This window comes from Caloenas nicobarica, chromosome 5 (genome assembly GCF_036013445.1).
Source record: "Caloenas nicobarica isolate bCalNic1 chromosome 5, bCalNic1.hap1, whole genome shotgun sequence".
NCBI classification, from domain to species: Eukaryota; Metazoa; Chordata; class Aves; order Columbiformes; family Columbidae; genus Caloenas; species Caloenas nicobarica.
In genome coordinates this window covers 11,302,388-11,326,993 of record NC_088249.1, presented here as the reverse complement: position 1 = coordinate 11,326,993, position 24,606 = coordinate 11,302,388, and the positions used below count along the sequence as shown (strand labels likewise).

Genomic DNA, 24,606 nt, shown 5'->3' with positions numbered 1-24,606 from the left:
GATCATTAAAAATATTTATGTATTAGAAAAAGTACATCAGAAGATATGCCAAATTAATAATGATCATGTCTTGAAGATCAGGATCTTAAGATTTATCAAACTGGCACACATTGGCAGCTACACTTGCTGGAGACTTTCTAGAGAAAGGCAGCTATGCTAAGCTTTCCACCTTAATGGAAAGTCTTTGAGTCAGTATGTTAAAAGTAACAGATTCTTTTTCATGCCTGCTAATTGTTTTTGTCCCAGTTTCTTAGTTTTTAATTTTCAAAATTTGGGTTGTCCAATGCAACTTTTGTTCCTTTCTCATAGGTTCTCTTGCCTTCAGTTAGAGAGGACTAAAGGAAAGTGAATGTCTGTGCTTGTTTTTAGTGTTAGTTCATACTTGCCCTTATATTAATTGGCGGCAAATCCAGCACTGGTTGTGCCATTGTGAGCGTTAAGCTATTAGTGCTTAAATTCATAGAGTTGAAAGTTCAGCTAAACTTTAAAAGCAAAACTAAAAATGAAATAATAGTTTTCTTGAGGTTTACAAATGTGACTTTAATATAAAGCATGTGCATTGAATGCAGTGTTGCAAAATAGAGACCTAAAATTTCCATGCTGTTAATGGCTTTTCAAGGCTAAGGAGACACTTAAAGCTAGACTTTGTGTACACCCAAAATATTCATTATGCAACTCTTAAAGCTGAGCACATCACTCGGCTATGGAAAAAGCATCTCTTACTTATTTAAGAAACTGTCCTTACACTTAAAGTACTGTAGCAATATATAAGTAGGTGAAGGTGAACTTTACAAATGGTGATTGTCTGCTGGCTTTATAGAATTCTAAAGAGTATTTGTACTTGTGGGGGTGTTTTGTGGTGTTTTTGTTGTTGTTTGTTTTGGTTTGGTTTGGTTTGTGTTGTTTGTTTTGGTTGTTGGTGGGTTTTTTTAGTTTGTAAGTGTTCCCAGAAGCTTTCAAATTAGTTTATAACTTTTCTGGGGGCTTCTGAAGTGGCCCTGAATGTGTGTTCACTTGTACACTACCTGAAAGATTTGTGCTGTTGAATCTGAAGAGATCCTAGGCCTGGTGTGAGTTATTGCCAGACCTTAAACTTTCTCTTGAGCAAGCTAAGGTCATTGATTAGTCAGCCCTTTGTCGGGTTACATACAGTTACATTTGTAGAAGCCTGTTTAGTACTGATTGGCCATGGCCCTGTCCTCTGCACTGAAGGGTTTTTTAATTGGGTTATATAGTTGCAGGAAGCGTTGCCTGGACTCTCTGTCTGTCTTGTATAAACTAAACAGAACTTCTGCTCTACATCACTGTTCTTTATAGAGAAAGACAACTGGCTTGTTCCTGTAGCTTTCTTCCTGCATGTAGTTAGTTAAAGACATAAACCAGACCTGTTAAGTAAGCTGGGAGTGGCCTTGTTGCTGCTGCTTTAGTTGGTCCTAAGCTTAGGATCTCAGGATTAATTCAGGTTGGAAGGGAGCTCTGAGAGTCTCTAGTCTAACCTCCTGCCCGAAGCAGGCTCAGCTATGAGATTAGACCAGCTTGAAGTAAGCAGAAATGATTCTATTGATAATATATGTTAGCTGTATTTGGGCTCTAAAAAAAAAAAAAAAAAAATCTGTAAACCTACTCCATATTTCCAGTGTGAAGTACTGAAACTAGTATTTCTGTCAGAAAGACTTGTCTACAGAAACAATGAATAGAGTTCACCAGAAAATTCTACAAAAGTGCCTCTGATAACTCAGCTTTCCAGCCGTGTTCTCAGCTTGCTCTGTCCTTCAGCTGCTCTGCAGGAGGCTCTGCAGAGGAAGACCAGCACATACACGGAGGAAGACCAGCACATACACAGAGGAAGACTAAACAAGCTGGAAGAGGCCTCGTGGTTTAGTTTTCCCTGTCCTTGCTGAGCCAGTGAGTCTGTCCTGGAAGACCCTGCCCTGTTCACTAGGGGACACCATAAGGAAAAGTGCTGTAGCGAGCGTTACCTTGCCTCTTTTTTTCAGCTAGGGTTTAAAGAGCATCTGTGAAGTTCAATAAAGTTCACTTAGTAACAATTCTAGGAGTTGATTTCCCCTGTTACTTGTACAGCATTGTAACCAGCACAGCTTTCTCAAATTGTTCTGTTTATAGACCAGGGACCATTAAATCCCTGGACAGCAAAGTATTAAAGAGATATCAAGCTACAGGTTGTAAGTTGTGAATTCCAGAAATGCTGAGGAAATTGTTTTCAAAAGTATAATCTTTTGGTTATTTGTGTCTTCTCTTTTATTTTGAGCTGGAGCTCTACATACATAGCCAATCTGTAATCTGCTGTTCAAGATCAGTTCACTACCTGGACAGGAGAGATTTTCTTAAGAGGATTTTTGGAAATAAAACTTTTATTAAATGTTTGCCCTCACAGGCCTAAAGACCTAATATTCTACCCGGATCTCACTTATAGCTATAACCCATTGAAAGCTAGTCTCCTGGCAAATGTGATATTAAATACTATTAAGTATCTAAAGGCAGCATTTTGATGAATACAGTTGAAATTATCTAAGACAAATTAATAACTCCTTTCTGATCTCAGATGTTTTTTAGCTTGGAAGGAAGTGTAGCATCTATGATACATTTCATTCAACTAAAATTTGCAGAAAGCTGCAGATTTAAGTTAGGCAAAGAAAAGATACAGGAAGAAATTGCATCTGTCAAGGAGCGTGATTAAATGCTGACTGGAAGTAATTTGATCCACTGTTTGGGAAATCTTAGTATGAAAGCTCTAAGTCTCAGATCAATAGTAAATAAAAAGAATGAATCTTGGATAGATATTAATCTGGTTTTGACCTTAGAATTACATACAGCTACAGAGCCAAGGTTATTGATGCTTGTCCTAATCAGACATTTCAAACATCAGAATCTGAAAGTTTAAATGTTTGTTTCAGGCTGAGGTAACCGATTTCTTTTTTCCTATCTTCTTCCTAGTGTTTAGGTACTTAAAGCTGTCGTTAAGATACTCCATTTGACTGCATTTAAGCTGGAAGTCACGATTCAGGGTGAATGGGCAACTGCTAGACTGTTAGATTTTAATTTTTTTTTCCTTACCCTGGCACAGTGGGAGTAATTTTGCTAAAATAATGTGGTGTGAGATTTAGCTAAATGGGGCTAGGAAGTCCCCAGACAGTTACATAGTTCCTGTTGTATTTCTAGAGTATGAATTCATCACAAAGAACTAAATGGCAGAGTTGGTCAATTTTTCTTCTTCTCTAGAGAGTTTTAATCTGTTCAAAGACAGGACTCGGAAGCTGTTGATGCCCAAGCTACACCAATTTTGTTCAGTTGCATCACTGACTTCAGACAGGTCTGAGATGAGATTATTCTTGTTCTTGTTGCCTGATAGTCATTATTCCGTGTTCCTTTGCCCAAGGGATACTTGAAATACCACTGTAGGTTGGAAGGAACAGACTTCTAACGCAGGTATCAGTTGGCCGAGGTGCTGGTGCCAGAGTCTTGATTAGCTAAGAAGTACTTCAGTGGCTTGCACAGATTTTTGTTTGAAGGGGGGATGGTATTGATTCTTTACCTTGCATTAGATGCCCCGACCTTCTTTCAGTCATGATTACAAAGTGTTGATCTCATCATGAATCATTCACAATGGAATATGTTTCTCAAAGTGGACAGGCTGTAACAGTGCTGAGTGTTTTTTCATAATAAAATCTTAAAGGGATTGGGACAAGAAGCATACAAATACCTTGCTGCCAGCTCAAGCAGGGGTAAGGGTGCCTGATCCTGTGCTTTTAACCTTCATGTTTGGTAATACTTAATTGCAAGATCTTTCTGTTCTCTTTCAAAGTACATCACCGTTCCTCTGAGAAGGGGGCAGTTCAGATCACCTTGTTCAGTAAATAGTGTCATATCATAGGATTTGACAGTCATGGACTTGGATCTAATGTAAAAGCTCTTTTCTGAAAATCAAATCTTCCACAAAACAGCTATAGCAAATGTACTTAGTGGTGAGCTAATGAAATGCTGAGTCTCAGGCATGGCTGAATTTTGTGAGTAAGCGCTTTTCTTGTTCTTACCAAAATCCAGTAGCAACCCTTAACTGTGCAGAAAGAAAGAAAATGTCTCCTAGTTCTTACGCTCGTTAATTCTACCCTTTCAGTTAAGAGAGATCAGGAGCAAAAGATAACTTTTGTGCTTGTAGGTTTGATTTCATCTCGATGGGACAGCTATATGATAACCGAGAACACTAGCTGCGTGTAAATAAAAGGTGGTGCATCCCTGTCAGTAGAAGCCTGGTAATTCTGGGTTGGGTTAGTTTATTCATACTCCATTTAAGTTCTGACAGATTGTCACTGCCATCTGGTTCCCAGAGAACAGCTAGAACAAGCACAGTGAAGTCTGCACTTAGATTTAATTTATCAGAATTTCACGTCTTGCAAGATCTGTTATCACACAATTTCAGAAGATGGGGAACTTCAGTCACACAAAATTTGTTGGACAACAAAAGCTATTGATATAAAACCTCAACCAGACAAAAGAGCAAGGTGTAGTTCCAATCTGAAAATAGCCACCTGTTGATTCTTTGCTGCTTAAAAGGACAGTGAGATTCAGAAGGAGAATAACCTGGGAATACCTGTGTTTCCTGCTGGCTGGAAGAGTCTCTGGTTCTCTGATCATTCAACAGGATTCAGGCCTAGTTCTATTTACTTTAGTCATTTACTTCTTAGCCATTGGGTCCTGCTGGAACTTTTGTCCAGAGGATGCAATCTCATGTCTCATAGGTTAACCTTGGTAACTCTGTGTTTGAGGTACAGAAAGCATCTATATGTTTCTGAAGAATGGTCTTCCAGTTAGAAAAGCTACCTCGATTTCGAGAGTTACCTCTTGATATCAGTTATTTTCTAGTGATACAGGACAAGGGAATCTTGCATAAGAACTGCACAGCCTCTAGGATTCGAGCTTTCAGCTTCAAATTACAGGTGTACATGTGTCTGTGAATGCTCCTTGGTAGGCATGTGCCTTATCCTATCATCTCCCAGTAGAGCTAGTATTCTATTTAAGTTCTCCTTGAAGAGGAATTGCTAATATTCTTTTTTAGCTTATAATGGATCTCTTGGCTCTGGAGAATAACTTTTTAATTTGCTGACTTTAGAAGCTGGAATACATCATCTCATTTTGGAGTTTTCAAACATGAGGCCATACACCTGATTTAGCTGATTTATAATGTATTCCCCAAAACATAAGTGCAACTTTAATATTTTTGTGTATGTATACTTATCGTGTATATCCTGTAGTTAAATTTGCCTTGGAAATAGCTCACCTGACATGATTCACTGTGTAGCTGGTTATGATTTTTCGCTACTGTCAGGTCTAGTTTCTGTCTGTGTGGCTCCATGCACACCAAGGGTTTGCTGCTCTTTAGACGTCATCCTCAAAGGCTTAGTATGCTGGAGCAATTTTTTTAATGTGAAGCTTGTCCTCTTCCTCAAAGTTTTATTTCTTATATTGCTGGCCTGATTTCCTCTGACTAAAAATACTGAAAAAGTAGATATCAGAATCTGAGTCCCAAATCACAGCTGCATCTCAGGATTGTGGTATTGTTGAGTATCTGCAGTTTTCTAATTACAGACTCTGAATCGAGTAAATAGGGAGGATTTTAAAAAAAAAAAAAAAAAAGTCGAACCTGATGTATGATCTTGCATATTAAATGTGTTGGTTTTAATCTCTGGATGATGAAAGATTAGGTTGTCTGTTCAGTGATATGGGGATAAACACAAGTTATACAACCGAGAGCATTTTAAATTGCTTTTCTGTTCCTTTTGATTATTCTGACACTTTAGTGCTGGATCTTCAGTTGTTTATGTTGAAATTCCTCAGTTCTGTTAGCACTTATTTTGTCTAAGCTATATTTGAATTCTTTGTTCAGTGTCAGAAGAACAATTACTTTGTAGCTTAATAGCTTAAAATGTATTTTATAATCACAATACCAACATCTTTAGTGTTCCTAGAAAATGCTCTCCTAGGATCTAGCTGATCATTTTTTTTAATGAGACCAATATTTTATGTTTGCCTGTTATAAAAGGGTAGGCTTACAGTACAAGAATCAGGCGATTGAGAATATGCTATTTTTAGTCCAAAATTGGGCGGACTCAGTAGTGAGAAAGCTGCTACTACTGGGAAAGTAGAAGGTACGTTGTCTCTGTTGATGGAATACCTCTGCAGGTAGGAGAAGCCTTCTGGGAATAGGTTGATCTTGAACTCACTGGAGCCTTTGTGTTGCCGAATGGTTGGTTGTCACTGGTTTGTCCCGTAATGTAGTTGCAAAGGCTATGGTGGTTATAGTGTTTAGCAAAATTAAAAAACACAAGCATTGCATTATATGAAAAGGTAAGCCGTTTGACATTATCTTGGTTGTCTTTGATAAATACAAAGCTGCTTTTTAAAGTAGGGTTTTGTGAGTGCATAAATGGTTGCTTAGTATAAACATTATTTGCAAAGAGAACTGGTTATGTGCACACATTGTGATAAACTGTCTTAATTCTGTTTGCTCTTTTTGCAGGCTGCGGACTTGAGTAAACCAATAGACAAAAGGATATACAAAGGAACACAACCTACATGCCATGACTTCAATCACTTAACAGCCACAGCAGAAAGTGTGTCTCTTCTAGTGGGCTTCTCTGCAGGCCAGGTCCAACTTATAGACCCTATTAAAAAAGAAACTAGCAAATTATTTAATGAGGAAGTAAGTAGAAATCTTAACATTGTTGCATGCAGTGTAATTGTGGTATTAAAGATCCTAGGTTCTCGAAGTTTTGTAGATGTCTCTGCCTATATATAGCTTATCATTCAGCCGCTACCTTTGTTTTTCAGCTGTTTCATTGGCTTGGCATACCTTGGCATAACACAGAAATGTTATTCATGAAGAAATCTTTTGGGCATTAAGATGAAAAATTAGGACTTTCTAGTTTGGGTAATACAGTAACTAGAGTTAATGACAATTAATTGATAGAAAAAAGGTCTACAATTCTAAATGTTGCTGCATATGCTCTATCGTCAGTTGTTTCTGCAGATTCTGGTTCTGAATGAAGAAGAGAACGTTTAAGCCCCTATTTAATTAACATGATGAAAATAGTAAATAAGGTAAAAATACCAATCTTTATAGTCAGGATGTTACAGCAGAAACTGTCTATATCAAGAATTACTAAAGACTTACATGGGGAAAACTGGGATATCAAGCTGAGTGCTGCATAGAAGAAGCTGAAGGCTTATTAGGTCTTGGCTGTGTTATGTTCCTTGAAGAAACTCTCCATCTGCTTTTAGTGCTGCTGTGCAATAAGGAAAGAAAGAAGGGAGTAGTATGGGGGGGGACTAATGCCAAGTTACAAGACCACTGGCTCTGATTTTCTGGTAGTATTGGCATTCTTAGAAGAGTAAGTGTCTGGATGCTGTCAAGGAAAGAAATCTGGTAACTGATATGACTTCAGACAGCATTTTCTGCAAATGATAAGCTATGGGAATTTGAGCAGTTTGCAGGGGTATGATTTGGTTTTTGGGTGTGTTTTTTTTTTCTGCGGGTGAATTGTGTGGGGATAATAGCAAAGAGCTTTTCAGGTATCGTCTTTTTTCAAATTTCAAATCTGGATAAGAGCTCTGCAGATGAAGCTAAGCCTTGTTCAGCTTTCAAACTGAGCAAGCATATCTTTCCCACCTTAGAGAGATGTGTTGCCTTGCTCTGTGCAAGGAAGATTGAAGTATTGTTCTCAATGGGGATGTTTTGTAATTAGGACTGTCTAATTCCTCCTCAGCTTTCTAAAAGTAGCTACATCTAAATCAGAAGAGAGGTGTTTTTCTTTTTGCTTGGCCTTTTTCCCACCTGTTCTCTTTCTCTGCATGTGTTGAGTGGGAAACAGCGCTGGAGTACTCTGGTAGAAACCTCTAAGTAGCTGAAATGTTCATTTTAGCATTGTCCTAACACCCCTCCCCCTGCACTAGCACACCACCCCCCCCCCCCCCAAAAAAAAAAACCTACAACCCACCCCAAACCAGAGCACCCTAAACTTTTTCACCGGTGCAACTTTGCCCCTTGGGGTGCTAATGTGGATATGAGTTACTTACGTAAGTGCAGCTCTGCCTGTGTGATAATAGTGTAAGTATTACAAGTGGCAGCAGAAATACTGTAAATAGCTAGAGTTTCATATCACAGAGCAGTTCCCACCCTTGTAGATGAACAATAGTTGCTTTGAGAAAAACTTCTGCTGAAATACTTACATACAGGTCTGATGCATGTGTACATGCCTTGATGCTGGTTACTGTCCAGTGTCTAAAGCGTAAAGCTGCATTGCAGGCTGAATAGTTCCTGTGGTAGTTCACAGACGATGGAAACACTGAAGCCACTTTCCATTAGACAGTATTGTCTTTTCTCTGTGCTATAACCAGCATTACTTTGCTGCTGGGAATACATCCTTTGACAGTTCAGTGGAGATGATCTATTTGCTACAAACCTAACATAAGGATTTGCTCGCTGCTACTAAAACTACCTGCGCAGTAGGCTAGAGTTAAATGACAAATTCTTGTTTCCTACACTGATCTTATCTGTAGTTGCAATCAATTCTAAAACTTTTCTATATTTTTAGTCTATCAGTTACAGTATTGAAGTTTGTCCTGGACTTGTTTGGAAGTTCTGGGTTGTATCTAAAAGCCACTTCAGAGAAACATCAGTGAGCATCGATGTTTGAGCGAGTTCATTTGCTTCAAGATGAAGATGCCTGTTGGGTTTTGAATATATTTAGAGTTTAGATCGTGTTTGAGAATAAACATGTCTTCATAGACAGAGGGTGGTCTAAATGAGTATTTACATCTTTTGACAGATTTGACAGAGTCAATTAAATTTTGTTTATTTTTTAATGCTTTTTAAAAAATTATTATTTAAACAAAAGCCTTAGTCTGCATTTTTTCCTAATCAACTTTTCCTGTACCTGTGTTGCCAAAGCACTTTCTCAGACCTTAGTGTATATTCGTTGATTGCCTTGTTTTTTTCATGCCTTTGTGGCCTATAATTTTGTCCCTTCAAGCTTGTTCAAAACACGGCTACCGAGATAATCTTACTTGGCTTGTCTTGCTGAGTGGTGACTGAAGTTCCTTCACTTACTATTCTTTCACTAAACTGAACATAAGCTCCTTATCCCAGCTGCTCCACTGATTTGCTTGATTCTGCATTCAGTCTATTCTTGTGATGCATTTGCCAGTCATACTGACTTCAGGTCTTGTTTTGTTGTGCTGCAGCATTGTGTGAGGCCAGTTGGAAGCTTTTAAAACTTCAGAAAGTCATAACTTCAGAGTTTTATCTTCCTGCTGAATTTAAAGCTCTGCTGGTTGAGAAGGGTATGAGTTGTAGTCGCTTGCTACATATCAGCTTGAAGTCTCTCTGCATCTTGTCTCCGAGCTCATCTGTTCTCATTGCGGATTGCAATGTTCTGTTTTACTCAAAACCTCCTTGCGGTAAAGATCAGGTTTGCAGGATTTCTGTACAGTGTTTAAGGTCGTGTACCCAATATGACTATGGACTTAAAATGCCATTTCTAGTGTAAAAGTTGAGCAACTGCTCTTACGAGTAGAGGTTGTATGTCAGGTTGAGCTGCTTCAGTAGAGCAAGCAAGTATTATAATTTCACTTTGTTGCCATATTAGTGGTAGTTTTGTAACGAGAAGACTGTTGCCTAAAAGCAAGGGCTGATGTTCCCTGTCCATATTCCCTTGGTATGTACCAGGTAACTTTCTGTCTAATATTTCTGATATCATCATTACTGAGACGTGAATGATAGATATCAATGAACACATGACCAGCTATTTTAAATCTTGCAACAGAGGCTAAGAATATGTTACTTTAAAACTACTGCATTTGAGGAAAAAAGTTATATCTCTCGGCTCTCAAGAACAACATGGCTAATTTAACCGATGAGAAATTACAGAAGAGCCTTCCTGGTCTTATGCTGAGGTTGGCAGCAGCAAAAGTATACACAAAAGTTTAGTCTACAGTGACAAGGTGCTGCTTTCCAGTGATAGTCACAGGCCCAGAATGGATAATAGTCCATGTATTATCCATTAGTTTGTGGGTGTGGGGGGGTTTTTTGTGATAGAGAGCATAGCAAGATGTTTAGGGGATTTTTTTTTTGCTGCTTTGTTTTTTTAGTGCTTTTGTAACTTTTTCTAGTAGTTCTTTGTATTTGCATTCTTGCCTTTTGTGTAGCTCAGCTCTTCTTTCAGCCTGTAATCAATCCATACCAAATGCAAATCTTGAATGTGCTTGTAAAGAATTGTCTCCAAGTTGCAGTTCAGTGGTGCCATGGCTGGTTTAGTAAGTTTTAGAAGCCCATCAGAACTACGCTAGCAAATTCAAGAAGTCAAACTTCATTTCTTGGTTCTTACAACATTGTAGACGTTATGATCAGGAATGTTTGTTTAATATGTGTGTTCATTCTTTTGCAATGATGGACTCTGTTAAAATGTTTTTCTTTTAAGGAAACTTCTTAATCAGGTGGTAACTGATGGAATTGACAGGTCCTTGGCTAATGAATGAAAAGTAATTGGAGGGTGGGGATTCCAAGATGAAGAGTATGTGGTGCCTTCTGAATTGGGTGAACCGTGTGCATTTAGCTACTGACTTTCCAGCCCCATGATAACAGGGACACTGTGTATGTGGCTTTTGCTCCCTGAATCAGTAAAAGCTGGTAAAGGCTCCTCATCCTCAAGCCTTTTTTTTTTTTTTTTTTTTTTCTTTGCCAGAGGATGGATTTTATTTGCGATTTCAGATGAAACCATAGCCTAAATTTACTGTTGTTGATTTGTAACCCGTGTAGTACAGACAAGTAACTGCCTTTTTCCCCTTTAGCTCATTCTGTGTTTTCTTGATTGTTTCCTTTTCATGCTCTTCAATCTTCACAATGAAAAATAAACCTAAGAACACTACCTTTAGATTCATAACAACAGATTGGCTTGATTGAAGTGTGTTCTTTGTGCAATGTGACTGGACCTTAATAATAACCTTTGGTAGCACGTTGTCTAAAAATAATTTCCTCTTCAGTGCTTGATAAGATGATAAGTTTTTGCAAATATGATAACATAGCTCCTTTCTAGAAAGCTGAGTTCACCTTGGTCGTGTTGTTCCCCATCCTCCCCAGTAAGCTCAGATTTACAGTTAATAATTAAAACGTTAATTTTCAGACTTTCTGATGTGTATCTTCTTTGTTTTTCACAGAGACTAATAGACAAGTCCAGAGTAACCTGTGTAAAATGGGTACCAGGTTCGGAAAGCCTTTTCCTAGTAGCTCATTCCAGTGGCAATATGTACTTGTATAACGTGGAGCACACTTGTGGTACCACAGCCCCGCACTACCAGCTACTTAAACAAGGAGAAAGTTTCGCAGTTCACACTTGCAAGAGTAAATCCACAAGAAACCCTCTGCTTAAATGGACAGTAGGTGAGGGTGCCCTGAATGAATTTGCCTTTTCCCCAGATGGGAAGTTCTTGGCGTGTGTGAGCCAGGATGGTTTTCTTCGTGTGTTTAACTTTGATTCAGTGGAATTGCATGGTACAATGAAAAGCTACTTTGGAGGACTGCTCTGTGTGTGTTGGAGTCCCGACGGGAAATACATAGTGACAGGTGGAGAGGATGACTTGGTAACAGTTTGGTCTTTCGTGGACTGTCGAGTAATAGCGAGAGGCCACGGCCATAAATCGTGGGTCAGTGTTGTCGCGTTTGATCCATATACCACTAGTGTAGAAGAGAGTGACCCGATGGAATTTAGCGGAAGCGATGAGGATTTCCAAGACCTTCATTTTGGCAGAGATCGAGCGAATAGTACGCAATCTAGGCTATCCAAAAGGAACTCTACGGACAGTCGTCCAGTAAGTGTTACGTATAGATTTGGGTCAGTAGGCCAGGACACGCAGCTCTGTTTGTGGGATCTCACAGAAGATATCCTCTTCCCCCACCAACCCCTCTCAAGAGCAAGGACACATACAAATGTCATGAATGCCACAAGTCCACCTGCTGGAAGTGGTGGAACTAACCCGGGAAGTAACGGAAACAGTATCACAACACCTGGAAACTCTGTACCCCCTCCTCTTCCACGCTCCAACAGCCTTCCGCACTCCGCAGTCTCAAATGCTGGCAGTAAAAGCAGCGTCATGGATGGTGCCATTGCTTCTGGCGTTAGTAAATTTGCAACCTTATCGCTACACGATCGGAAGGAAAGACACCATGAAAAAGATCACAAGAGAAATCATAGCATGGGACATATATCTAGCAAGAGCAGTGACAAACTGAACCTAGTTACTAAAACCAAAACGGACCCAGCTAAAACTTTGGGAACACCTCTCTGTCCCCGAATGGAAGATGTTCCCTTGTTAGAGCCTCTTATCTGTAAAAAGATAGCACATGAAAGACTGACTGTGTTAATTTTTCTTGAAGACTGTATAGTCACTGCTTGTCAGGAGGGATTTATTTGCACATGGGCAAGGCCTGGTAAAGTGGTAAGTTTTAATCCTTAATGCTGCATCAAAGAACTAGAACTCTGAATAGGTAGTTTTCTTGAAATATAAATGAATGTTGAATATAAAATTTCTTTATGCTTAATGTAAAAAAAAAAAAAAAAATCCTCAGAGCCATACTTTTGGATACTGCATGCCATATTTCTGAATGATTTGAAGTGTCTTGGATACAATTATTAAGTATAGTTGCCTTCCAGCAGAAGAAATAAATACTGTGCATCTAAACTATTGATCAGTGTTCTTATACTTAAGCATAACCACGATATGGTGAAAGCTATTTATGTAAAAATTGAAGTAAAACCTGTCAATCACTAAAATAATTATAATCCTTCTAATGTTTTTTACAAAGTACGCGCTCCCAATGAGAGTAGCTTATGAAAAGCTGCTGCTTTTAAGTCTAATGAGAAATGTGAGCCTCTGAAAAAATTAAAACCAAAGTGTTTCATTCCTCCATACTTTTCTGTGGTGGCCTGCCATTAATGTAAAACCTCTTCCTATTAAAACATCAGCTATTTTATGCACGGATTTGTGAGCCCTTTACTGACTGTAGTTTATGCTTTTGAAATTGTGAGTCAGTATTATCAAGGAACTCTAATTTTAGCCAGGTCTGGATTTCTGTATTTGTTAAGTTAGGGAAAATCACGCAAAGCTTTCTCAAAGTTTCAGTGTTATATGTCACTCAGTTTTCTTCGGCAATTTGGTCATCGACAAGCTCATGCTTTTTGGTGGTGCCTGTTCTATCAGTTGAACCTTCTTTAAAATAGATCACTAGTTTTAATTATTTTTGTTAATGCACTTGAATACAGATAAAACTTTATTTTTCTTCCGTCCAAAGTATAGAAAGCTAAATTTTCAATGAAGCTAAACGTGGTGATTATATTATTAAAAAGTACTTTGTGCTATGATAGCTTTGGCCAGCAACATTTTAAAGGAATGTAGCTATGAAAACATTACCAGAGTTGATCTAGCAAAAAGGACCGTTATTTTTGTGAAAATTTCTGAAAGGGAATGTAGGTTACCACCTAAAGAAAAAGAAATAATCTGGTAACACCTGAATACTGCCACATTGGACAACCTAAGTAAAAATCTAATGTTCATTGGGTTATAACCGTTTAGTTCATAAATCTGACTTTTGAAGCAGAGGTACTGTATATATTTATATACCATATCTTCATTGCCATAAACTTTTAAGTTAAGCTGAATAATTTTTCTTAAAAGTGGTTGTATAATGTAGGTTTTTTTCAGATGTTATCGAATTTGCCATAACATGGAGAGCTATGTCTGCTCTGCATCTTAATGCATATTTAAAGGTTGAATCTAAACCTAAAAATTGTAAACCCTTTCCTGGGAAGAAGGGAGGAGGGTATTACATTAAAGGTGGTGTGTGGTTTTTGTTTTTTTTTTTTTTTTTTGCATGAGAACTACAAATCCAGCAGTAATTTAAGGAGAGGGGAAAAAAAAAAAAGGCAAGCACCTTTCCAAACACTAAACTATTTAAAATGTTTGTCCTAAATGAAAATACTAAAGCTGTTACTGCTTCTGTGACTCAGTGCAATTCACATTTCTTATGAATTAACTTTATACGTGTACAGCAGTGCCTCAGATTTCTGTTGTGACCTGTATTTTCTTTTTGTTCTAAAACTCCTTTGCATACAACTAAACACTACACTGTTGAATTGATTTTTCAGTGGCTGAGGTGGGTTTTGTTAGAGTGGGTATAACTTAAATATTTTTGTATATTGACTTTGATTTGGAATATGACATTTCAAATATTTCAGAGATAAAGTATGCAGTACCAAAAATCAGGATTTATGTATTGGCCAATATGGAAAACTTTAATTACAGGTAAGTAATTTTCATACTGAGTTATCATTTTCAAAATTAATATATTGCACACTGATGTAAATGCCATATTGTTTAGGAAGTATTTACTTAGAAATTTTCAATGAATTTGTTCTTCTGTTTTCACTTGCATTTCTAGTGAGCTCACTCTGCTGGTAAAAACTAAATTTTGGTGACATGTTTACAGGGCTTTGATAGGAAAATATTTGTGCCAGAAGGACATTATGAGCATCTTTTTTGTTTATAGGAAAGCACTTAATAATTTTATTTAATGAAAATTGTCAAAGTATAAAACACTCATGGTAATGTCTTTCTTACTGGGTTATATACCATTCATTTCTGTTTCGCCAGCTGTTTTATCCTAGGCTATCCCATTACTCTAGGGTTTAAAGCTGCTATTTCTAGTCTTCCTTTTGAAATATGGGTCTCCAAGTGATCTTAAAACTCTGTCACTTTTTGTCTGCCAACTCTGGAGTGAAAGCCTCCGAGTCTTGCTGTTTTTTCCATCATTGCCTCAAAAGGCCTTCATTAAATTCCTGCCACTGCCAGCCTAGGGAAGGGATTGGATGGAAAACTGAAGCAGGCTTGCAGTGTCTAATGGAATTTCCATTGAGCCAGCGCTACCTTTCCCTCTCATTTTTAACAGCCCTCAAAAGACGTGCTGGATAATTGGACAGTGTATGACAAGTTCTCTTCACTTTTCTGGCTGGGCTGGTGCTGCCCTTAGTGGAAAAAAAATCCAGAAATATCTCTTCAGCTGTGATCCTTATGAAATCTTATGGGCTGTACAGCGCTTAGAGTGTCCCGACTGTTTATAAACTTCCCAGATTATTGCTTCGGTGTGCAGATGATCATACCTTGAGCTTCCTCACTGGATCTGCCATCCTTGCATTGCACTTCCCCAGCTCTAGTACCAACTCCCAGTCAGTGAGGTGAAGTGAATGGCAAAACTCAATTAGAAACAAGTTGAGTGAGGCTCAGGGTTGGTTAGTTTCAATTTTTTTTTACGCTCACTTTGTGTTAGCCTGTTTCTGTGGAAGAAAGTTCAGGGTGATGAGAAAAATAGGTTGCCTTAACAAGAGTATGAACTTTCTTCTCAACATGGTGACAATGAGCTGCTGCCTCTCCCCCTTGTCTTTCCCAGGCCCTGACGGGAAACCTGAATGGGATTATAGAACTGTTGGATGAATCTGAAAACATAGAAAAATAATTTTAAGGGAACCAAGGTAAACTTCATGTGCTATCTTTATAGCTACTTCAAACTGAATTACATGACCCGCAGAAGCATTTAAATTTTAAAAAAATAGAAAAAAAAAATCCACAAAACCTCTGAAAAACCAAAGTGGTACCTGGATATGCAAAACAAGTTTTCTCTTAACTTAATGATCAGAGGAACTATCTATGTGATTTCTGCGTTTGACTTTAGAATTAAGTGTTCACCACCTTGTACGGGGACTCCGTTTTATCTGAATGGAAGTTGCTGATGAGTTGTTACCTTTGTGAGAAAGCTCAAGGTAAGATTGGGCGGCAGTGTGAGCAGGTGAAATGGCAGTGTATAACCTAGCAAGATAAACATGCTACCATTTTGTAAAACAAGTGCACATGGAATTTATTTATTTGACTTATTGTACAGGAAAACTTAGACTTAAATTATAACATCCTTGAATTTTCTAGTTAACTACAATTGTAGTACAGTATCATGTTTTAGTATGACTTCTGTTTTAGTGAAAGTACTTAAACATTCATGTACTATATTTGAGTGAGATGAGCAGCTATACATACTAATTCTTCCTCAGTGGAAAGGAGCATTTCATCATTACAATTGAAGTTCAATTGCTGGTATTTAAGTACTATCAAATAGATTTCTTTCAACGTGATACGGTATCTGTATAAACTTCAGGGATGATTATAGTAAAACTGAAACACAGCTATATGACTTCAGGTTACCATGCTAAAATTTGAAGCTTTCTGTAGTGTGCATAATGGCAAAGTTGCACATAGCATACCCGCATTGTCAGGGGGAATTTAAACCTAGTACACTGGTGTGATATTTATAGCAAGGAATGTGTGTGCGCGTGTGTGAGGAGGTGTGAGTAGTGGCTCCAGTAAAGCCAGGAGAGATCATAACCCTGTAAAGGCTTTATGATGAGGATGTCTGGATTAGGAAATAACATGACTTTTACTAAACACTTTTTAGAAAACCCATGTTCTGGATTATCACCTCTTAAAATTTGATTATGTACTTGGAATGACTGTATATGTCTGCCCCTTTAACAACATAAAACTACTAAATTAATATTTAAAATGCTGACCTGCTTATGTTACAATAATAAAATTTGTGTCAGTTAATTTACTGTCAATTTACATGTAAAGATTAAACAATTTTTTCCTGCATTTTATGAATTCTGTATACTGGAGTTTGTTCAAGACTGACGTGTTAGGTGATACTGTACAAAATTGTATTGACTACCTTTAGTGAAAATCAAAAGTAAAATTCATATGTATTTCCTTTTTACACTTCCATCTAATTTCTTGACAACTTGAATAAATTTCATAGAGCCTTTCTAACATGAACTATTGTTAATTTAACTGTTGCAATAATTAAGCTTTAAGAAGTATTGTTGGTATATTTATAATTTTAAGAAGATCATGTTTGTTTCATACTGCTTATTTTTAGCTGTTCTGTTGTCACTGTTACAGCTGAAGAACTTTACTAAATACTTGACATTACAAAATAACTTGCTGGGGTTGTCCTCTGTATACTGATGTTAAATAAAAATGTGTGATTGAACTGTAAATGTAGATAACTTTTGATAGTCCTTTCCACATTTGAGTTTTAATTTATCTTGCAGTCCTTAGGTAGTCGTACGCTATCATACTGTGCTGAACAAATGGCCACAATGAAAGCTGTTAACCTGCCATATTTTAAAATAAGAAGTTGATCGCATCCTGTAACCTACTCTGAGTAAATGTTTCATTTCATCTCAAGACGATGCATATGTTTTGATGTTTAAATCTCGCTGATAAGGTTGTGTCTCATATTTATTTTTTTAGGACTAGAGTAATATGACATAGAATGCTTCATTAAACCACTTATCAAACTTGCTTGAACTCAGATTCAGTAAAACATGGACATGGATGTATCTGGCTTCTCTCTGCCTACCTGTCAAACAGGAGCTGGGCCGGGGCATTGCGGTTCCTTCTAGGACTCTACAGGAGCTCTTTCCTCCATGGACTCTGCTGCAGGGAATGTTCTTTGTTCCAGCTCTAGATCTTGGCATTTGCCTGACGAATGTCCCTCAGGACATGGCTTGCTCAGATGATTCAAATGTTTTCTGTCTAGAGAAGCTGTGGCTAGTCTAGAACTAAACCGGTCTGAACTAGAACCAAACTTGTCTAAAACTGGTTGCAAAATTTCTTGGAACCAGTTTAAGCGAAGACTTAAGACGTTGCCCTTCCATCTGGTGGACTAGGAATTGCGTCACCCTGGCAGCAGTGGTTCTGTGCTAAGCAATGAAGGCGCCAAGCAAATGAGACTTGCTCCAGTGTTTCAAAGGCATTTTTGAGAAATTTCACTGAAAAAGTTGGTTACTTTGGGCCAAGTCCAACTGAAGTAGGACTCTCTTTGTCTCTTAGGCAAAAATACTATGTAGACTAAAGCTGAGGAAATTCTTTCTTATGTGAACATGAGAACTTTCTGGTACTTCAGAAGGTATTGATTGACCACTATGGTGGTCTATATATAACATGTATGTATGTTTAAGAACAAGTGCCCATGCAGGAACAAAATGAAATCTCTTCTGAAAGCTGCTGGGAACATCCAGTTATATCAAATGGTGCAAGAACTGGTTGGTCAGACCAGTCTCTCAACAGTCTGTGTGAGTACAAACAAAACCTCCACAAGCTCTGTGGCCAGAGAAGATACTTGGGCAAAAGGTTTCTGGGAACATGGACGTGTAATCTTGTTTGTCTTTATTTAATAACATTGCACAAGCTTGTCAAGGAAATAACTTGTACGATCACTTTATTTTCTGGGTGTTGAAGTTGGATTTTAGATAGGGACCGATCCACCTTATCAAATTAATTTTGCTCATTCCTTCTCCTGCTGAGATCACACTTCTTTTACAACTAACCCAAATAGGTTGCCTTAAGTCATATGCTTTTCTCTGACATTCTCCCTGGTTTATCTCAACTTTGTTATTTTCTGATCTGAACATGTTAAACCTTACAGATTTTTGTAGGCTGAGGAAGCTAGAGAAACAACCATTCTAAGCACGTGAGCCCTTGCTGCCTAAATGAAGCTTAAGGTCCCATTGCTCAAGCCAGATCACGTTTCTGCTTCCCAGCACACAAGCAGTTGCATCTTTATCTATTTTTTCTCTTGAACATGCATGTCTTCCATTTGCCAGTCATATACTAGTCTTGAAGTAATCTTGCCCAGTACCCCTAGACAGATTTTTAGGTAGTTTTAGCTGGCTGGTTTTCTAGCAGCCTTCGGTTTTCTTTTGTTGACAATGAGTAAAATGGTGATAAGTGTATGTGAGGAGAGAAACTCCTTTATCTACACAGAAGAGAAGCTGCAAGTGAAACCTCCTCGATGCTCCTACAGGCTTTTACAAGATCTGGTGTCAAATGGTTTAAACATTCCTACTTCTCTGTAACACTGTTAAAATGAATAAAAGAAGGTGGGGGGGGCAAATGGAAGACAAATAATGTATTTCAAAGTCTGTTTAGGGAATGTATAGACTGTGTAAAGACAGGTATCTTTGCTGTATCCTCCCAAATCTCATACAAAATATTTCTCTTCAGTATGTTATGTGAATGTTCAGCAGGCACTTCCCTGAACATTCTCAGTTAATTAATATGATGACTCCGTTAGAGATTAATATCTGATTTAGTGAGTATATGGAGCTTGGAGACTTATGCTAATAAATGCTGATTCATTTGGATAAGAAACTGTTGGAGATTTTGTTCATGCAAATCTTAAAACCAGTTTGGCTGATTTGACTACAGAATTATAAATGTGAAAAACCTCATTCTCTTTTAGCATATTATTATTTCTCAAATACTGTATCGGACTGTGGACTCTTGTCAAGCAAAGGTCTCAGTCCAGGTTACGTTTTCAAATTACACCAGGAATATCTCAGTTCCGGACAAGAATAAACAACCCATGGAATATTCCTCAAATAATGAATTCTGATTATTTTGTATACTGGCAATAGCAGAAGTGTTTTAACAAATCAGTGCCGGTTTTGTATGGGCATTCATTAATTCAGCCATTTTTAAAATTGGTTTAATTGCATTAGTGTACTATGAGCCCTTTTAAACTACGTGTGCCCCAAAGGGTGGGTTTGTTCGTGGTATTAGTTTTTGTTGGTTGGTTGGTTTGGTTTTTGTTGTTTGGTTTTTTTTTTTTTTTGGTGGTGGTTGTTGTTGTTTTTTTTTACATTGGTTGGTTGCTACATTGGACCCTTTGCTTTGTTTTTTCTACCTTTCAATTTCAAAACAGAGAACAGGAAAGACACGCAGAGTTCTGATATCCAGCAAGTTACCGAGTCAGCTGAGCCGTTTCATGTTCCCATATCCAGCTCGTGTCCAAACTTGCAGTTTATTATCTAGATTAGTGAAACTACATGCAACTGCATGTTTGCCTCCAATTAATCCTGTTCTAATTTGTATGAAGAAAATACTAACTCAGTAGCTACTGATGGCTTTTTTCTACTTAATAGTATCATCCTGATTTTTTTTTTTTAATACAGCAATTACGTGCTGATCTTTCATATAATTAATTTCTGTTGTGAAACCTCGTGTTTCATATATTTGGAAAAAAAACCCGTATATTTGGAATAGCCCTAGCAGTGGGTGTGGTTTGTGTTCAATACTCTCACATTGCTAATTGACCTGAGAAAAACAGCTCCCGCCTCTGCCCAAGCAGCACATTTCAGCCATAGGGAGTTCTCTTAAGGTGGCAGATGATGTAGCACCTGCTTGGAGGACCCTCTCGGAGGTGCTGATGAAGGTTGTTTCACCACGTTCCTGACTCGGGTCTCGTAACTGTTCCATTTCCCACCCCCTGCTAGACCCACCTGCTGACAAAATGCTACTACTAATAAAAGACTGCATTTATTTCCAAACTTTTCAACAGTCTCTCCATTTGTTTCTGCTGCTTGCTCAGTGTGATCTGTTAGTTCTTAAACTTTAAGCCGCTGCATGGTACCGCACAGCACATCCGCACTTGTTGCGTCTCGGTTCATGTTTTCTGTCGCGGCTGTTAAACTCGGCAGCTTTGCTGTTGCGCTTTTAAGTTGCTGCAGCTTTTGTTCCCTCTTTTACCACCTGGTTGACTAATCTGGGTGGTTTCATCACAGAAGGCACTGAAGTCTGGTGTCTTTATTCTTTTTTTACAGGCAGGAGCTTTCTATATTTTTTCATAACCTTGTCCATTGTAATATTCCCAGAGAATGTGCTTACAAATATTCTAGTCCCACACCATTTGTATTACAGATCAGACTCTTATAGAGTGATTTTTGTATCAAAACTGTAACTGTTTTTGAGCCCTCACTTGTGTTTCTAACATGGCTTTCTCCTCTGTTACACCCAACATAACTTCTTAAATGGCCTTGCTTGAAAGGCTCTGAAGGAATGGCAAAATTCTATATAATCTTTTTTGTTACTCGAAACCCACTGAGAACACTCACCACTTTGGTAAAAACTTCTATGCCTAAAAACCAAATTCTTACTCTTGCTTTTTTTCTATTAACATCTAAGGTCTAAGATGTCTTCTGACATTAAGTACTTGGAAGAACTACTAAAATTTCTGATCTCTGTCACAAAAGTGAAGTTCTGGAATATCCTGGTCAAGTTTTAAGGCAGTACCTGCAAAGTTTTTTAAATGTCTCTTTGCAGTAGCACAAGGATATTGATGTTGAGATTGTTCCCGCTTTGGTGTTCCTCTGACTCGCTTGGAATTATAGAATTAATTCAGAGCAAGGATTGAAATAGAAGGAGTTCTGAGTATTCAGTTCCTTGGAGCCACCTGCACTGCACTTGTGCTTTTCAAAGCAGGGAGTGTTTGTGCCTGGGAGACGAATCCAGGACTCGGCGACTCCGTGTTCCCAGTCTTGGAACTTGAATTCCACAGTGTCTGGTTGTTGATAGGGAACAAGACACCGCACTGAATTTCTGTACATGCTGCTTGTTTCTAGAGGAGTTGCAGGGTAATGAATGACTCTTCATTTTGCTTCCCAACAATTGGTTGGATTACAGTGTAAATCTGATATTGGAACAGCGCTGATCTGTAGAGCGTGGTTATGAGCCCGCTGACAAACACTTCGTATTATGCCATCCGTAGTACTTTCTGTGTGCTGATAAAGCACCTATTTGCATATGAACAGTTTGGATCACTGATTTATTAAAGGCTGAAAATAATACCTTTGGATGCCTTTTTCCAGGGTACTTGAAAGCTGTTTGGTGGATGCAATTTTCTGGCAAGAAAGGCCTTCCAGTTGCTGCCGGATTTAATAGACTTCTGCAGAATGCTTTGGTAATGAACTGTAGGGTTCTGATTCATCTTCGGCACTATAGAACACAACTTTCTTGGTAAAAATTTTCAGAAGTGCCTCAGTTGTTTTCTTTAAAATTCTGTCTTCACCATCTGTTCCATAACTAATAACTGGGAAACTTTTTATTTTCTTCTCATGAAATATGCAGTATCTTTGCGCATCCTGAAGGGCCATCAGGTTTGAAGACCAACCCACTTCAGTCTCTACCTCAGCAGTGTTTGAATCAGATATCCACGACATAAACAAGTGAAAAATAAAGTGTTCTACTTCTTGCAGGTGTGATCTGTCGAGAGCACCAAATTGTGCCAAGTTAACTTATTATATATAAATGCGATATTAAATGTGTGCCTGTGCATATACATACACACACACATACACACCCCGTCTGCTATAAATCCTACAAATGGATCTAGGTTCTTCACATGTCTGAGCTGGTACATGTTTTTTACAAAGAACTGTGGTTTTAGTAGAAACTTGATGACTTGAAGGCAGCCAGTCCAGCCCTCCTTCCACCTCTGCCCTCGGTGGTCAGGGTTTCCTTCCATCAGCCATGACCTTCCAGCTCCTGGATCCAAGCAAGAAAGAGCTCCTGTAGATTCTGAAGATGGGACCTAATTCCCCATTGTGTTAATTGCTGCCTGAGCCTGTCTAGTTTGATGGATCTGAGTCACAGGATCTTAGTTTTGAGGTAAGAACCTGCGGTGGTGGCTGTTCAGAGGAAGCGCTGCAAGTGCATTTGTTGTGCCTACGCAGCGAGGGGCCGCACCGTGAAACTCCTTTGTGCTTCCAGCTTAGCTGCTGTCGTGCTCCTCAGCCTGCTGGCGCTTGTTGAAACTAAATATCGACCTTCGCAAGAAGACTAAATTGTATTTTGATATTAAGTTTTTCCTGCGTAAGTCTGATTTATGATTTTATGTGAATGATTAAAAAGGGGCTACTCTATGTAAATCTGAAATGGAGTCTATCCATTGGTGTCTGTCTGTAAGGTGTAGTTGCCTTAATCGATCGCAGCAGCCCGTGTAGGCAGGGGTGCTGCGCGGTCGCGGGATTATGTCTGAAATGAAGTGAGTCTCGTTTTATTTGAATGGTGACATAGTTAAGTGAGCTGGTGGAAAAAAGGTTTTCCTGAATGCAAGCTTAAATTGTGATGGGAAATCTTTACTGAACTCTTGCTCAGTGTTTCATTCTCTTTTAAAATTACCAAAATAAATATTTGGTTAGATAATCTATTTTTCTATTCAAAGCTTGTAATATTCAATAGCATATAAGAGATCAGAGCGTTTCCCTGTATCAGGTTAGGTGTCAAACTTGTCAATATTGGAACAGGTTTGTTTGTTGCTACCCTAATAAAATGCTGATCACATTTTTGGTGTATGATTTTTAAAGATTCACAGTTCACCATGACTCGGAATGCAAGGTAGATTAAATCAAATGCTGCGATCAGATTCATCGTGTGTCAGAAACACACACGCTTCCTTACTTACTGAAAGCTCTTTGGTGCTGCTTGACCGATACAGTAGTGGCTTAGATTTGTTGTAGGAAAGAAGGTGCTGATGTCTCAAGTAAGCAAGTGATGGTAAAAATAAGTTGTACTCATTTTAGCTTCAGGCTAAGAACTTTATAGAATCAATGTCAGGTTCTCTTGCTGGATTAATGTAAACTGCTTTGTTTGCAGGGTTTATTGTCATCCCAAAACCAGGCCAATTCTCCAAGTGGAACTGTAGTATAGCCATCACACTACTGCTAGCAAACCTCTGAACACAGGACAAGAAGTAATGGCAGTGGAACCAGGAGCTGTTCTTCAGGCAAAGAGCATCACAAATTCTAATGTGGTAGAGTGTAAACATGGAGTTATGTGAATCACATAGTAATTTGCAAAGGAATAATGTAATGAGTTCTTATTACAGCTAATACTGCTAGGCTGCTCACCCAAGGAAGAGTTTGCATTTAAAAAAAATTAAAAATGCTTCCTTTGGTGCTGCAGAAAAAAGTAACATTTTTGGTTTTCTTTATACTTTTCAAGTCCAGTGTAATTTAATCTCTCTCTATAAATATATAAATAAAAGTGTTATATATATATATAGTGTAAAATAAAGTATGTTTCTTAAATTCAAGTAAGTTCAATGGTTAAACTAGTACTTCACCATTGTTTATTTTGCACTGACTTTTTTAACCAGAGATGGCTAGAAGACAGCCTGGAATGCACTCATGGAAAATGAAAGTCATTACTTTCTGGCTTCAAAATGTTATTCAGGAAGATGGATGCTGCAATCATAGATTTTTAAAACAAACTTGTTTTGCACTTAAATAGTTTAATGCTAATAGAGAATTACTTTAAAATTGGTGTCCAGACACCAGAAAAACTATGTTGTGGAGAAAAGAACCTTTGTATCTATTAAACATTTATTTTAATATTGTTGTTTCCAACTGCAGTCGGCTCTGTATTATATGTATAAATAATGTAATTCAGTGATGGGGGAGGGGAGTAATGGATTATTACACTAGCAATTCTCATTCATTTAAGAAAGTGATATTTCTAATTCAGAAAATACATATTAAACTATCTTGAATATGCATTTTGTTTACTTTCTGTTCAAATTCCATCACTTCTAATGTAATCAATCCTTTGTTGAATTAAATGTTTGCTACAGAAATATCATCTCAACTTTGTAGAACA

At 38.0% G+C, this 24,606-nt stretch overlaps 1 protein-coding gene across 8 annotated transcripts in view; it reads left to right on the top strand.

The window, feature by feature from the left end:
* Positions 1-24,548, top strand: part of WDR20 (WD repeat domain 20) — a 46,265-nt gene extending 21,717 nt beyond the window's left edge. The window contains exons 2-5 of one of the 8 annotated variants that reach the window (XR_010606268.1): positions 6,536-6,718; positions 11,230-12,507; positions 15,512-15,881; positions 23,605-23,665. Coding sequence is in view for 5 of the 8 variants with exons in the window: in XM_065635527.1 (XP_065491599.1) it covers positions 6,536-6,718; positions 11,230-12,507; positions 17,220-17,309 (1,551 nt within the window). In the remaining 3 variants the exon portion in view is untranslated. The other 7 variants (XM_065635523.1, XR_010606269.1, XR_010606270.1 and 4 more) reach the window with 7 other exon arrangements.
* Positions 24,549-24,606: the final 58 nt, after the last annotated feature.